Genomic DNA, 13502 nt, shown 5'->3' with positions numbered 1-13502 from the left:
CCCCCCTTGGCCCTAACTCTCCCACTCGAAACTCAAAAAATCCCCTCTGGGACCTAAATCTCCCCGCGCAAGACGCACGTCTCTCCCTTCACCTCAAATCCTCCCGACATTGCCCTCCTCCCCCCGCCCCGACCCGTGTTCCCCCTCAGAGCCGCCCCTCGGGCCTTGTCCCTCCTCCCACGGCCGCTCTCCGTCCGCCGGGGCGGGCCCGGGCGCGGCGGCGGCGATGGGCGGCGGGGCGCGGGAGCTGGCCGGGTACCTGGCGGCGCTGGCCGGCTGGGTGGCGGGGCTGGCGGCCGCCGTGCTGCCGCAGTGGCGGCAGAGCTCGTACGCCGGGGACGCCATCATCACGGCCGTGGGTCTCCACGAGGGGCTGTGGATGAGTTGCGCCGCCCAGAGCACCGGGCAGGTGCAGTGCCGCCTGCATGACTCGCTGCTCTCCCTCGAAGGTGGGTACGGGGGCCCGGGGCCCCATAGGATGAGCCCCGCTTCCTTTCCTGGGTGCAGTCTCCGCTCCCCGACTCTGCCTTGGTCTGAGCTCCCCTGGGATCCTGAGATGCCCTTGCCCCTTTGTAAGTCTGAGTCCCGCTGTGGGTTTGACCCTCCCCCATATGGCTCTGAGCCCTTCTCTGTGTTTGAACCCACATGTATGAGTTTGAACACACATCCCGAACAGGTCTGTACCCTCTTCACGTCTGGATGCCTCCTTCTCTATGCATCTGAGCTCCCCTGGCTCTTCCTGGAGCCTGAGTCACCTTCAGGTCCAAGTCCTTCTTGCCCCCACTCCTATTGTAGATCTGACCCCCCCTCAGAAGGGTCTGAGTCCACTCATCCACTGAGCTGAGCCTTGATGTGGGTCCAAGCTTCCCTCTCCATCTGTGAATCTTGGGCCCCCTCTCAGGACTGAGCCTCTCTTGGCCCTGTGGGTTTGAGCCCATTTGTGTGGCTGGGATGCTCCTGGCCCCAGCAGGTTTGAGCCCCAATGTGGGCGTCACATTTAGATACCAACAGTGCCCCATGGGGACATCAAACACTCCCCCCCACCCCTGCTCCATGACCGTGCATCACCCTTTTGGCATTTGGTGACTGTGGTGCTGCTCCTGGCAAGGTAGTTTCCTAGCCCAGCACAGTCATGACCAGGATGAGGGTGGAAGGGAGGAAGGTCAGGGAAGGCATTGGGAGCAGTGCCTTGAGCTGAGCTGAGGTCCCCATATCTACCAAGTGGGGAGGATATGACACAGGAGCTACACAGCAAGGACAGGGTTAAGGACAGATCCATCACCAGCATGGAACGCAGTGACCTTGCTTCCAGTGCCCGGCTGTGGTCAAAGGCACCTGCTGGGAGCAGTTTTTCTTCCCCCCTTGCAGTTCACATCCAGACATGCCGGGCTCTCATGGTCATTTCTCTCCTCCTGGGCTTCTTTGGCATCATCGTGAGCGTGGTGGGCATGAAATGCACTAAAGTTGGGGAGGAGGATCCTGTCACCAAAAGCCGCATAGCTGTTGCTGGAGGTGTTCTCTTCGTTCTCTCTGGTAAGGCAGCTCTAGCCTTCATACATCACTAGTGCAGGAATCCTCAAGCACCTTTCAACGCTGATAGAGGAAGGGGAGCAGTTTGGTGAGGGCTGGATGTCACTGACAGCCGACGTTTGATGTCTAGTGGAACAGCTAGGCAACCATCTCACTGCATGGGCTTTGGACTAGGTGATCTTTAAAGGTCCCTTCCAACCCAAAACATTCTGTGATTCCACGATTCTGTGCCCAGGTCTGTGCACACTGGCTGCCGTGTCGTTGTATGCAACACAGGTGACCTATGAGTTCTTCAGAGAGAGCACCATCCCCATCAACACCAGGTAAGACCCTGGCTCAGGAGGTGCCCTTCTGAATCCTGTCTTGTCCCTGCACTTCCCATTGGACCTTTCCTTTCTGGTTTTGGTGAGGCACAGCATTGTGGCCCAATGTGTCCCACGGGTGGGACCTCTGCCAGCCCTCGCTGCCACCTTGCAGAAGATGTCGCTGATGCTAAAGCTTTAGCTGTTACCAGCTGGGACTGGGTAGTGGTGCACGTGTGGAATTTCAGCCCAGGGGAGGATTATAAGCTGGGGACATGTGGTAGCTGGATACAGCCAACAGGAAAGATGAGGATGGAGAGGGAAGAACTAAAATCTGCCTTGACGTCACCTTGATCACCTCATCGGAGCTTCAAGCCTCCTGTTGCCCATCTCAGTTTGCACCTGTGCCTCTCTGCCCCTCCCTGATGCGCCCTTACCCCTTTCATCACAGGTACGAATTCGGCTCTGCTCTCTTCGTGGGCTGGGGGGCCGCCAGCCTCTCCATGCTGGGGGGGTCCCTCCTGTGCTGCTCCTGCCCTGCCAAGGAGCGCCGAGGACGGCAGTACCATCAGCAGTCACAGCCCTCCACAGCCCAGGACTATGTCTGAGCCCTCGCCCTACGCTCCTGCTGCCCAGTGCCTCCCTTCCCTCCCAAAAAGAGGCAAGACCCTGGTGTTCCCACCCTGCCTGGACCCTGAATGTGCCGTGAGACCTTTCTCCTTCTTATCTTCCAGGTTTCAGCACCATTTTCAGTGCCAGCCTCCAAAGCAGAGGTTTTAAGTGTCACACCTGTCACATCCATCATTGCTGTGTGCTCAGCTGGGCGGGGTGCTGCCCCCAGCCCCACATTGTGGCCACACCATCTCTGTCTGTCACAGGGATTCTCTGGGGGTGCTGCAGGGAGGCTGATGCCAGGGGCAAAGGGGCACAGAGCCAATTGGCCAGTCCCACAGGGGTGTGCCACACAGAAGGGGTTTGTACCATGGCCACCCCTTTCTCACATCCTGTTTTCAGGAGCAAGTGGGGAGGAAAGCCAGTGTTTGGTTTTCCTTGGATGAGGTTTTTACTTCTAACAGCACCAGCCCAACTTGGGGTTCAAGCATCCCTAAGCCCCGTTCTTGGCAGAGGGATGCTTTTAGGATGCAGCATTGCCCTTCCTCATTGCTACTGAAAAGCAACAGTTTAAAATTATTATTAATTATTATTGATTCCTTCCTGGAGGCCAGTTGCTCCAGCTGAGCTCTGCCAGCCCAAACCTGCCTTGGACTCATTCCTGTCCAGGACCAGGCTGTGCCTTGTTAAACAATGAATGGGTTTGGGCAAATTAAAGCAGCAAAAAGAGAGTCTGAACATAAATTATTTGTTTTTGGTTACAGATGGACAGAGCCCTGAATTTTGGTGCCTCCCTGCTGGGTCCAAATCCCTCTTCCCCTGCCAAGATCCCCTAGAGCAGACAGTGAAGGTTCCAAATACAACCTGCTAATTGCCTCCACCACTTTGTACCTCTATTCTACTGCTACTAATTGTTTTGCAACTGCCAAAGCTCCAATTTCATCTGTAAATCCTCCAAACTCTCTGTACTCCATCCCTCCAGCCCTGCTGCAGGTGTTGCGCCAACCAACCCACAGGGAAGGACACTGAAAATTATCCAAACAGCTTCATAATCTATTTTTTAATTTTATCTTTAAACCCAAATATGAAGAGAAAGCTGATTTTTAAAAAATTTTGGGTTGCTCTATTTTATTTTGTTTATTTTGCTCTATTTTGTTTTATTCTACTTTTCTCATTTTTATTTTCTTTCCTCCTGTTTTATTTCCTTTCCCTCTATTTGATGTTATGCCCATGCTCGGGTCTGGGTCCCTGGCTCTGCTGGAGGAGAAACAATGCTATTTTTTCCCCGAGGGGGCGCGTGATTTCTCTCTTTCTCCCTGGCATGAACTGCCTTTATCTCTTTTGAGTTGCAGTCCCCCTGTAAAGCTGTCCTGCACACCTCATGGGAGAGCAGTGCTTCTAGGCTGGCATCACCCATCAGGTGCTGAACCCAGATTTTGGGGTTCGAAAAACAACAACCAAAGCCACTGCAGTAAGGATTGAAAAGGAATCTTATGCTTTAAAAGAAACAAACAAAAACAACCCCCCCCCCAAAAAAAAAAAAAAAAAGCAAAAAACAAACAACCAGACACACTAAAAAGGCCTTTTTATATTTCAGTGTAAAGAATGTTTTTTATTCTATTAATATAAATTTCATTAACTTTCCCTTGGGATGCATGGCCTTGGATTTTTTTGTACTTAAAATTGTGACTTGGTGGTATTACAATATTTTAAATCATGGGCATCTTTCTGGAACTGTCTCTTTGATCTCCCCTCACTCCCCATCTGGACCAGTCCCCTCCAGTGCTGGTTCAGAGCCACTTCTGCAGTGTGGCAGGAGCCTTTCCCCATCCTCAACAGTTCTTGCCCTCCTGGCTAAATATATTGCATCTTTTGCCATGTGTTGCTCTCAAAGGTGGGGATGTGTTCTTACAAATTTCTTCAGATTAAATCCTTGGGAATCCAGCTTGACCCCTCCACAAGTCTCTTCCCAAGGCTGAAATGCCACCAGCATCTTCCACTCATAGGCCCTCTCAGGAACCCTCATAGCTGAAGTCTTCCTGTTTTCTCCCATTTGCCATTAATTCAGAGCTGACTTGTGCCTAATTGGGTATTTACTAATTTAAGCCGATTTGTATTCCACTATGTGGGACGTGGCCCCTGCTGTGCATGTTTTTCTTTAGAGGTCATGTTTTCCATCCAGGTTTTTGCATGGCTGCTGTGTCGCCTTAGCATCCTCGTCTTGCCTCCTGCATCTAGTCCAGAAATACATCCCATCCCACCTCAGACCCCGGGATTTGCTGTCCTTGGTGGCTGCTGCGACATCTCCAATAGTCACCTGAAGGCTTCCTGGGGATGGACACCCAGGCTGGAAGCACATCAGAGAGGGGGATCTGCCTTTGGTCACAGCACAGGCAGGCTGAAACACTTTTCACCCCTCCAACGCACTTAGTCATTAAACCAGTTGTTGGGAGTTGGGATTTTTTTTCCTTTTTCTTTTACTTACAGATTTTTCTTTTTCCCATAAATTGCTAGGAAACTAACTACTGGGGGCTTATGGATACTTAGGGGTACTTAAGAAAGACAAAAGACTGTGTCTGAAGGCGGGAGAGGAGTGGAGCATCTGGGTACAGCTTTTTTCCCTCGGGGAGTTTCTCTCCGGGGCACGGAGATGCCGCCAGAATGGGGCCAGGTGAAATAGCCGGGGTTGGAGGCAGCTGGGTGCGCTCGCTCGTTGGCATCAGAGGAGGACAGGCAGGCTCTCCCTTCCTGCAAGAGAGAATTACCGGCACTGAGGCACCGATCACCGTGTGCCCGTGTGCCCCGGCAGTCCCGAACCTCGCCTCTGGGCCCCGCTGCCCTGGCCCCGCTGTTTTTTCGGTTTCTCCACGCTGAGGCCGGCGCCGTCCCTGAGTTCCAGCTACCACTGTGGAACTCCTAATACATCTAGTCCACCACCCCCGGATTTTTTTTGCTCATTTCTGCCAGCTGTGACGGTAACTGCACCAAAGTGGAAAGTGCCAGCAGCCCAGAAGGCTTTTGCTGTGTCCCTGGTTCTGTTTGTTGTTAGTGTTATTGTTTTGTTTGCCTTGTTATACATACTAGTAAAGAATTGTTATTCCTGTCCTCATATCTGCCTGAGAGCCCCTTGATTTCAAAATTATAATAATCCAGGGGTCGGGGGTTTACATTCTCCATTCCAAGGAGGCTCCTGCCTTCCCTGGCAGACACCTGTCTTTCAAACAAACACACCAGATTAATGAGTAGTATTGAGGTTTTGGGTCATACCTCTTGCTTTCAGCCACAGCCCTGTGAAATAACAGTCACTTTTTAAATAGGCAGAAATGAGGGAAAAGGGAAAATTACCCCCACACATAGGCATGCAGAAGGGCTTTTCTCACACATCTGAGACATGGTTGTTTGAATTTGGTGGTGATTTTAATAATTCTTATTCACTGTCCTGCCCCTGCAACATCTGCTGAGTCCTCTCTAGTCCTCTGAGATCATCCCATCTCAGAAAACATCTTTCTTTTTTTTCCCCTTCCAGCCACAGCAGTTTTTTTTAGTAAAATATTTGCTGAAGTTCAAGGTTTGGGTCTTGTCAGCACGTTTTTAACACATGGTTGTGACAAACCTCATCGTTTTGACAAACCAAAATTTTTTTGACAAACCCAAGATCCGATTTTCACTGTCATTAACCCGGGAAAGGAGCTTAATCATTTGACCACTGTTATGTGGAGTCGTGGGCGGGAGACAGACGCACGACACAGCGCGGAGTCGCGGGCAAAGAGCACCGAGCTGAGCGCGCTGCCCTTTCTGTGGGGCGCCCGAACCTCCCGGCTTAGAGAGCTGACTGGATGGGACCTCTCCCCCAGCCCTCTGGCCAGGGGTATATCTGCACCTAAGCGTGAACAGGGTTGGCTGAGGTCTTTGTTACCTCTTTTCTGGAATGAGCCCGGTCAGACCAATTGGATTTGTTATGGCCAGATTTACCTTGTTCGGCTACAGACTCGCTGTGCTGTGACAGACTGCTCCTAGTTCTGCTCCTCTACCTGCCTCTTTTCACCCCCAAAAAGGTTTCAGTTGGGGATTAACAAAGTGGATTAGTTTGATATAACATAAACTGAGTGTTTAGACAGAGCAGAAAATACAAATACACCTATTCTATAGGTGTTGCCAAGACCATGGAGGTACAGTTTTGTATCGCTTGGGGTCACACAGTATTTCATGCGTCATAGATGTCCAAGAACCATTCTTGATCTGTAAAGGTTGGAAAATGAAGGTTCACAAACCCTTCTGAACATTTTTGGCCTTAATTCACTGCTGCATTCCAAAGCATTAGGCTTGCCATGTGCCAGAATTCTGGGAAAATAGAATAGCTCAAAGCCCCAGGAATGTCACACATCAGGCACCTGGGCATCTCTGCAGGGCTGAAGGATTTGCCAAGATTGGTGTTTTGCCAAAATGCCCACAGTAAAATGCTGCAGAGGATTATCTAGAGGAAAAAAAAAAAACAAAAAAAAAAAAAAAAAAAAAAAAAAACAAAAAAACAAAACCCAAAAAAACCCAAAAAAACCCCACAAAACCCACACAACAAAAGAAAGCAAAACCAACCCTAAAAACCCAAATGCACCTCACCTATGACCAACGAACGGAAATGAGAGATGAGGGTGAGCGGCGGCAGAGCCATGAGGCGCAGCTGAGCCCAGGGATGCTCGGAGGGGGCTGTAACACAGATCCTGTGTAATCCCCAAACAGTAGGGGATTAGAGAACAAACCTGAAGCTTTTCGGGCACTCCAAGTGCCAGGCCGGGGTGCTGCTGCTCAGGTTCAGAGGCGCCTCCTTGGGGGCTGACCAGACAGGTACCTGAGCCACCGCTGCTGCAGGGGTTTTCACTTGTTTTCTGCTTAATGGGAAAAAAAGAAAGGTCTTAATTACCAAAGAGGTTCATTACCACCCTGGCATTCCAGCTCCTTTCTTTGGCCCCTTCCAACCCTCTGAACTCAGGTATCGCTCCTGGATCTTACTCCATTCCAGCGTCTTAGGCCACTCATTCTTAGGCAGTAATTGAAAGGTCTAATAAAAAAACGATTATTTGTCCAGCACACATAGTCCCCCACCTGGGGAGAGTTCCCAGCAGGTTTCCACTGGTTTTCTCATGTGACATTTTTGGGGAGGCTCCATTCCCAGCCTATGGCTGCTCTAACTGCAGGGATGCCCATCATGTCTCAGAGCACAAAACCCAGCTGACATACCTTGGACAAACCCCAAATAGCCCAGCACAAGCTCCAGCTGTTGCTGCGTCTCCCTGACTCCATTAGATAAGTCAGGATCCAATCCCATCAGCACTTAAGAGCCTTCCAGACTTACATCCCTTATCCCAAATCATCAGCAACAAAGAGATTCTGTCATCACCCCCTCTGCAACAACGATGAGCCTGCAGTGAAGGTAAATAGTCCATGCTCTCCATTATTAACAAGGTTTAGAGCTGATTTTTCCTAGCATTAAGATTTTCTTTCTCTTCCTTTTTCTTGATTATATAACTGAAGTGGTTGAACAGATTTTCTTCAAAGGCTCCAAAACAGCTAGGCTCTAGCAGAAACAAATAATGCTCTGGGGAATGAGCTCAGAAGAGAGCCTGGGGAATTAAAAAAACTGACTGTAAATTGGGGTCTAAGAGACTGCCCACTTGGAGTGAAGCTGATGAACGTGCTCAGAGATGATGGGAGAGTGATGCATTTACTGCCAGTGAGATCCCAAGAGGGGATGCGGGGGGACATGGGGCACATTGGGTGTGGGGACAACCCTCCTTCCATCTTTGCCCCACAGGGAGCCTGTGCCATGCCAGGGTGGGCGCCCTCTGGCTGGAGGTGCTCAACAAGGATGAGTTATCATTTCATGGTAATTAACTCATGTAGCTCAGAAACTCATCTGGGGCTGCTAATTAACTCATTTGTATGAATCCCTGTCCAAAGGGTTGTTGCAGTGGTTGCAAATTCAGGCAGTAAAATATTTGGCTTTTTGGGTTGCAAAACATGACAAAATAGGGTTCCTGTCCCGGGTTTGCAGACACAATGTCCCCAGCTCATACCCTGGGCACAGCTCTCTTCTCTCCAGAGTCCCTTCACCTAGACATGGAAAACATCCATCTAGGATGGAAAACAAATGGTGCCCTCCCTTCTCCTCTGTGGAAAGCCTTGGCAGCTCCTCAGGACACCCACATCATGCCCCAGCAGCCTTTGTCCCCCTTGGAATGGGAGATGTGTCTTTGGGCTTGTGCTTAAGATTAGGACACCTCCATGGGACACTTGTTTGTGCTCCAATCTGGATGTTTAACACCTCATAGCTTTTCTTGGAGTGAAAAGCAAAAGCAAGAAAAGGCAGAAGATGCACCCACCAAGTCACATGGCAGGGATGGGTCTCTAGAGGTTCTCTGGAAACACGCTTTAGGTCACAGGTTTTCCTAGCAGCAGTTATTTGACAGTGGTTTCCAGCATCTATTGATTGCCAAAGGGCAAGTAATGATGGTTGGCATTTTCTATTTGGAAGAAAGGGAACCAATGTGGGAATGTATCCACTACAAAATTACTGTGTGTCTAAAAGCTCTCTCTACATGTAAACCTCGTGGCCCAACCTTGGCTGAGGATATTAGAGCGTTTTGACAGCAAGTGAGCACTGTGAGACAGGACCCAGATGACTCTTAGATATCCAGAGGATGCCTGGCCTCGGTGGCACCTTGTCCTTGTAAGATTGGGTGTCTGGAAGTAGCCAGAGCAGAGTTGGTGAACATCTCTGTGCCCTTGCAGGTCTCCCCATGAGTGCAGCCCTACAGGTGACAGCATTCGGGCTTGCTCTTCTCTCAACACTCTTCCTGCTCCTGGCCACATGCACAGACTGCTGGATGGTCAATGCTGACGACAGCTTGGAGGTGAGCAGAGCAGCCACCTTTAAGGTGAGCAAAGCAACCATCATCCTCAAGGCGAGCAGCTGAGAGCAAGGTGGGTGCCTTGCCATCCATGAGTGCAAGAGTGACGGGGGTCACGCACGGTCGGGACGGACGGAGACGAGATCTCTTTGAAGCCAAGTCGTGTAACTTGTTTATTACAAAGGGCGTGGGTGCAGGGCCCTGCTGGGAGCTGCCAGCCGCAGCTCGGAGCAGGCCCGAGAGAAGAGAGGCTTAAAGTGAAGAGAGTCAACGGCAAAGGTTTAAGAGCGGAGAGCATGTAGAGAGGAGGGGGTGAAGGAGTGCAGAGGGAAGACAAAGAGACAAAGAAAGAAAAGGGCGCGAAGAGGAGCGTGAGAGCGAGCAAAGAGATAAGGGAGAAGAGAGATAAGAAAACGCCAAAAGAGAGCAAAGTTCCCATTACAATACAATAAATCGTCTTCAGTGTTGAATATGCAGATTCTCATTAACCAATCTACTACAGCATGCATATCTTATAACATTTCCACACAACATATAAGAATCACTACATTACCGTACTATGTTTACGTGTTAAACCCTAAATCTTATTCTTTGGGCCCCATCTGCCAAGCTGCAAGGCCTGCTCTGACTCTTAGGCCTGCCTGCTTGCAGAGGGAATTGTTTCCTCCAGGGGGGATTACATTCAACTGGTCACAACTAAGGTATCTCAAAGGTTGCTTTCATTTCAATCTCACTTATAGTTTCTATATTCTCAAAATCTTTTGCCAGGCAGTCATATTTAAAAGGCTTTCTTGTTTCGTCCTCCCCAACACATGAGGTTGCACAATGGCTCCACAGGCTTGGAAAAGGGACATGATGGGGCAAAGCCACTGCTTTGTAAATTGAAGGATTAGATGATTATGGAGGCAGAGGAATGGAGCAGGAGAAAACAGAGAGCAGGTATGGGCAGGGAGTCACCAGGACATATCCAGGTGTAGTAGTGGGAGCCTGAAATCTGCCTTGCTGGGCTGGGAGATCCATGGGAAGCTGGGGAGACTCTGGTGCTTTTTGCATGAATGCCTTTCTCCTGCTTCCAGGTAAGTCACAAATGCCGGGGCCTTTGGAGGGAGTGTGTCACCAACATGCAGGACGGGGTCAGGACCTGCGACCAATATGACTCCATTCTGGCTGACCACCCGGGTGAGCTGACCTGCCCTGGAGGCATTTATTAAGTTCACAGCTCAGAGTCTTCTTGAAAGGCAAGAGGGAAAGTGATTTTCATTGCACCAAGCTGCCCTTTGTCAGTCAGCCACACCAGCCTGTCTTGATCTCTTGATCTCCTGCCCCAATAGCCTGGTCTCGGCAGAAACTTGGCAGTTAGACCTGCCATGGGGTCATCAGGCAGGAAAGATGCTGTGAAGCTGTGCCACCTCACGACAAACATGCTCCAGCATGTAGAGCCTAGAGTTTGCTACCCACTGTGCTGCAGGCAGAGCAAGGACCATTCCCACTGGCCAAGGACCCATGCCCACAGCTCAGGGACAGTCACATCAGGGTAGGGACATTTCTTCTGGCCTGCACAGGGCCTACCAAGAGAGAGAACCTTTGTACTGGGTCATGACATGGAACAACACAGATTCAGGCAGTGGAGAAGGAAAGTAGTTGGTATGGACTAAGGGGGACTGCCACCTTGCTCTGGGGGAGAAGCGAGCTTTGCAGGGCAGTCCCATCACAGCTAGTGATATGATCCATGCCAGCTCTAGGTTTTCACTGGTATATTGACATTTGCTGTTTAAAACACCTACTACACAACTTGGAGGAAAAAACAGTGTGAGAGGCAGTGTCTTCTGCTCAAGAATGGCTTGAGCAGGCAACTACATACCAGGTGGTGATGGGTATACCTTGAGTTGTTTGGTTTCTTGAGGTGGTCTAATCATGGGTTTAAGTCCTTATTAAGTTTCTGATGAGCTTTTTGAGCACCTTCCCTTGGCCCATGGCAGGGATGGAGTTGGTGGATTCCAGTGTGATGGCCACTGGTGAGCTGGGTGACTCAAAAAGGACATGGGCAGAAATCTGGAGACCCCTGTTCCTCTGGTAATTCCTCATTCCTGTTTCTGGTTGTTTTTAACTTTTCTACCCAGTGAAGATTGTGGTGACACGGACCCTGATGATCGCAGCAGATCTCCTGGCTGGCCTGGCTTTGGCCACACTGGTCCTTGGGCTTGACTGCATCACCTTCCTCAAGGAAGATCCTTGTGTCAAACTGAAGTTGTGCTATGGAGCTGGAGTCATACTCTGCGCTGGGAGTGCGTGACTGGGGAGCTTTGGAGCAAACAGACTTCATGTCCCACAGGGAGCTGGGGAGCATGCTGGGAGCTGGTGGCACCCGCTCAGCGGGGCTTGGGGAGCATGGGGTGTTGTAGGGTTGTTTTTAACAAGCCCCTTTTCTCCTAGGCATCCTGGGTCTCATAGGCTCTGTGTGGTACGCAGTGGATGTCTACGTGGAGAGGGCCATGCTGGTGTCACACAATATATTCCTGGGAGTCCACTATGACTTTGGGTGGTCATGCTGGCTGGGGATGGCTGGCTCCATGGGCTGCTTTGTGGCATCTGTCCTGCTGACCTGCTGCCTCTATGCCTGCACAGGTCAGTCTGTCTCATTCCACCCCATCTTATCTCAAGTAGCTTTTTGCCCGGCAGATCTAAGGGGTAAAGGACCAGCTCAGAGAGCACAGAGGCTTCTTGCAGGGCCCAGCCTAACCAAGGGGGACTCCTCTGTGCCCAACCTGTGCCCCTTGGCTGGGAAGGCTACACAAGGCAGAACAGGGCTGAGTGGGGGGCCCCATAAACCCTATAAGGGCGTGAAGAGGGTGCAGGGATCCATCCACATCTGTGGGCCTCCAGGTCCTGATGAAGGTGCGCTGATGTTTACTCAAAGCAGTAGCTGCGCTGAAGTTGAATCCCTGTCATCAGCCAAAGCCTGAGACAATGGCTGCAGGGATGTGCTAGTTGAAATACAGCCCTCCCACCAGGGACATTGGTCAGATGATGCTTCTCCAGATGTCATCTCCAATCTTTATGCCTGGTCCCATGGGGTGGAAGTTAACCCTGCTGGCTGTCTCAGTTAATTTCTCCTGCTGTGTCCCCATGCTGTGGCAGTCCCAAGTCACCCTGCAACTGCCAGCCATGATTGACACAAGCCCAACTCTTTCCTGGTAGCCCCCAGCAGCCGCTGTCAACCCCAGAGGCATCCCCAGCCCCGGGGCCGAACAGCCACCAGCAAGATGTACGCCATGGATTCCCGCGTGTGATGGCAGCACCTCCTGCGCCCCGCCCTGATATGGGACCTTCTCCCTGCCAGTCCGACCCCATTAAAGCACTAGCACCTGTACTGAGACATTTCTGCAGCTGCTTCCAGGTAATGATGCAGCTGGCTGACTGCTAAAAGCAAAGGTACTGCAGCAGTCAGCCAGGGAAGGGTTTTTTCCCCACTTCCAGCCAGGTTTCATGAAGATAAATCCCAGAAAAGTATTGCTTTAAGGGAAGATGCCCCTGTTCCTGGGAAAGCTGTCAGGACACTGAGGGCAGAGTAGCTCCTCTGACATTGCTCAGCCCATGCTTTGGGAGAATTCAGTGGGAAGTCTTTTCCACACAGAGCAGCACTGACTCCATGTGGCTGGTAGCCTTCCCACACCAGCCCCACTGGAAACCTTCCCTGCGCTCGGACTCAGGGCAGTATGAGGCTTGTGCTCAAAAACTGGGTAAAACCAGGAGTCTGGAATACTTAGTTATCCATGTTTCCATGGGGAATCATGAAGGAACACCAAAGCCATACACACAAGGGGGTGAGTCAGTCTGAAGTACTTCTCACGCCAAGCTAAGCACACAGACACCTTTGCAGCACAGGAAAACCAAGCAGAATCTCCTTGGCACTGTCACCCTGAGAGGAGGAAAGTCCAGCTCCAGGCCCAAGCCGATGGTGCTGCAGGGACACAGTCAGTCCCCAAAACAGATGGGTGTGAAGACTCGCAGTCCCACTCCTGCAGCCCCGCCAGGCTGCAAAGCACCGGCATCCAAAACCTAGAGAGCTGTAAGGGTCTTCTTGAGCCATTTGCCCCCTCACATGAAGTCAAAATGCAGCAAAGCTGTTTTTTAGTGCTGCTTCTCACACTTC

The 13502-nt window shown here is 51.0% G+C and overlaps 2 protein-coding genes across 3 annotated transcripts; both read left to right on the top strand.

Annotated features, from left to right (window-relative positions):
• The first annotated feature begins 226 nt into the window (after positions 1 to 226).
• Positions 227 to 5001, top strand: CLDN19 (claudin 19). Of its 2 annotated transcripts, XM_058818827.1 has the most exons (5): positions 227 to 449; positions 1369 to 1533; positions 1766 to 1853; positions 2284 to 2430; positions 4959 to 5001. In XM_058818827.1, the coding sequence occupies exons 1-5, from the start codon at positions 227 to 229 to the stop codon at positions 4999 to 5001; spliced, it is 666 nt and encodes a 221-aa protein (XP_058674810.1). The 2 variants fall into 2 exon arrangements, with proteins under 2 accessions (XP_058674810.1, XP_058674812.1); XM_058818829.1 differs by lacking the exon at positions 4959 to 5001 and having other exon boundaries at positions 2284 to 2440.
• A 4237-nt stretch (positions 5002 to 9238) lies between these two features.
• LOC131567325 (claudin-16-like) lies at positions 9239 to 12639 on the top strand. The gene is made up of 5 exons (XM_058818900.1): positions 9239 to 9403; positions 10426 to 10528; positions 11470 to 11634; positions 11783 to 11974; positions 12548 to 12639. Exons 1-5 carry the CDS (start codon positions 9239 to 9241, stop codon positions 12637 to 12639), a joined length of 717 nt encoding a protein of 238 aa, XP_058674883.1.
• Positions 12640 to 13502: the final 863 nt, after the last annotated feature.

This window comes from Ammospiza caudacuta, chromosome 22, assembly GCF_027887145.1.
Source record: "Ammospiza caudacuta isolate bAmmCau1 chromosome 22, bAmmCau1.pri, whole genome shotgun sequence".
NCBI classification, from domain to species: Eukaryota; Metazoa; Chordata; class Aves; order Passeriformes; family Passerellidae; genus Ammospiza; species Ammospiza caudacuta.
Note: the sequence above shows the minus strand (reverse complement) of the source record. Positions and strands in the feature narration are given on the sequence as shown.

Coding starts and splice junctions, on each gene's coding strand:
- CLDN19 (XM_058818827.1), top strand. CDS start 227: ATGGGCGGCGGGGCGCGGGAGCTGGCCGGGTACCTGGCGGCGCTGGCC. Junction 450..1,368: donor CTCGCTGCTCTCCCTCGAAG/GTGGGTACGGGG, acceptor CCCCCCTTGCAG/TTCACATCCAGACATGCCGG. Junction 1,534..1,765: donor TGTTCTCTTCGTTCTCTCTG/GTAAGGCAGCTC, acceptor TTCTGTGCCCAG/GTCTGTGCACACTGGCTGCC.
- LOC131567325 (XM_058818900.1), top strand. CDS start 9,239: ATGAGTGCAGCCCTACAGGTGACAGCATTCGGGCTTGCTCTTCTCTCA. Junction 9,404..10,425: donor AAGCAACCATCATCCTCAAG/GCGAGCAGCTGA, acceptor TCCTGCTTCCAG/GTAAGTCACAAATGCCGGGG. Junction 11,975..12,547: donor CTGCCTCTATGCCTGCACAG/GTCAGTCTGTCT, acceptor CTTTCCTGGTAG/CCCCCAGCAGCCGCTGTCAA.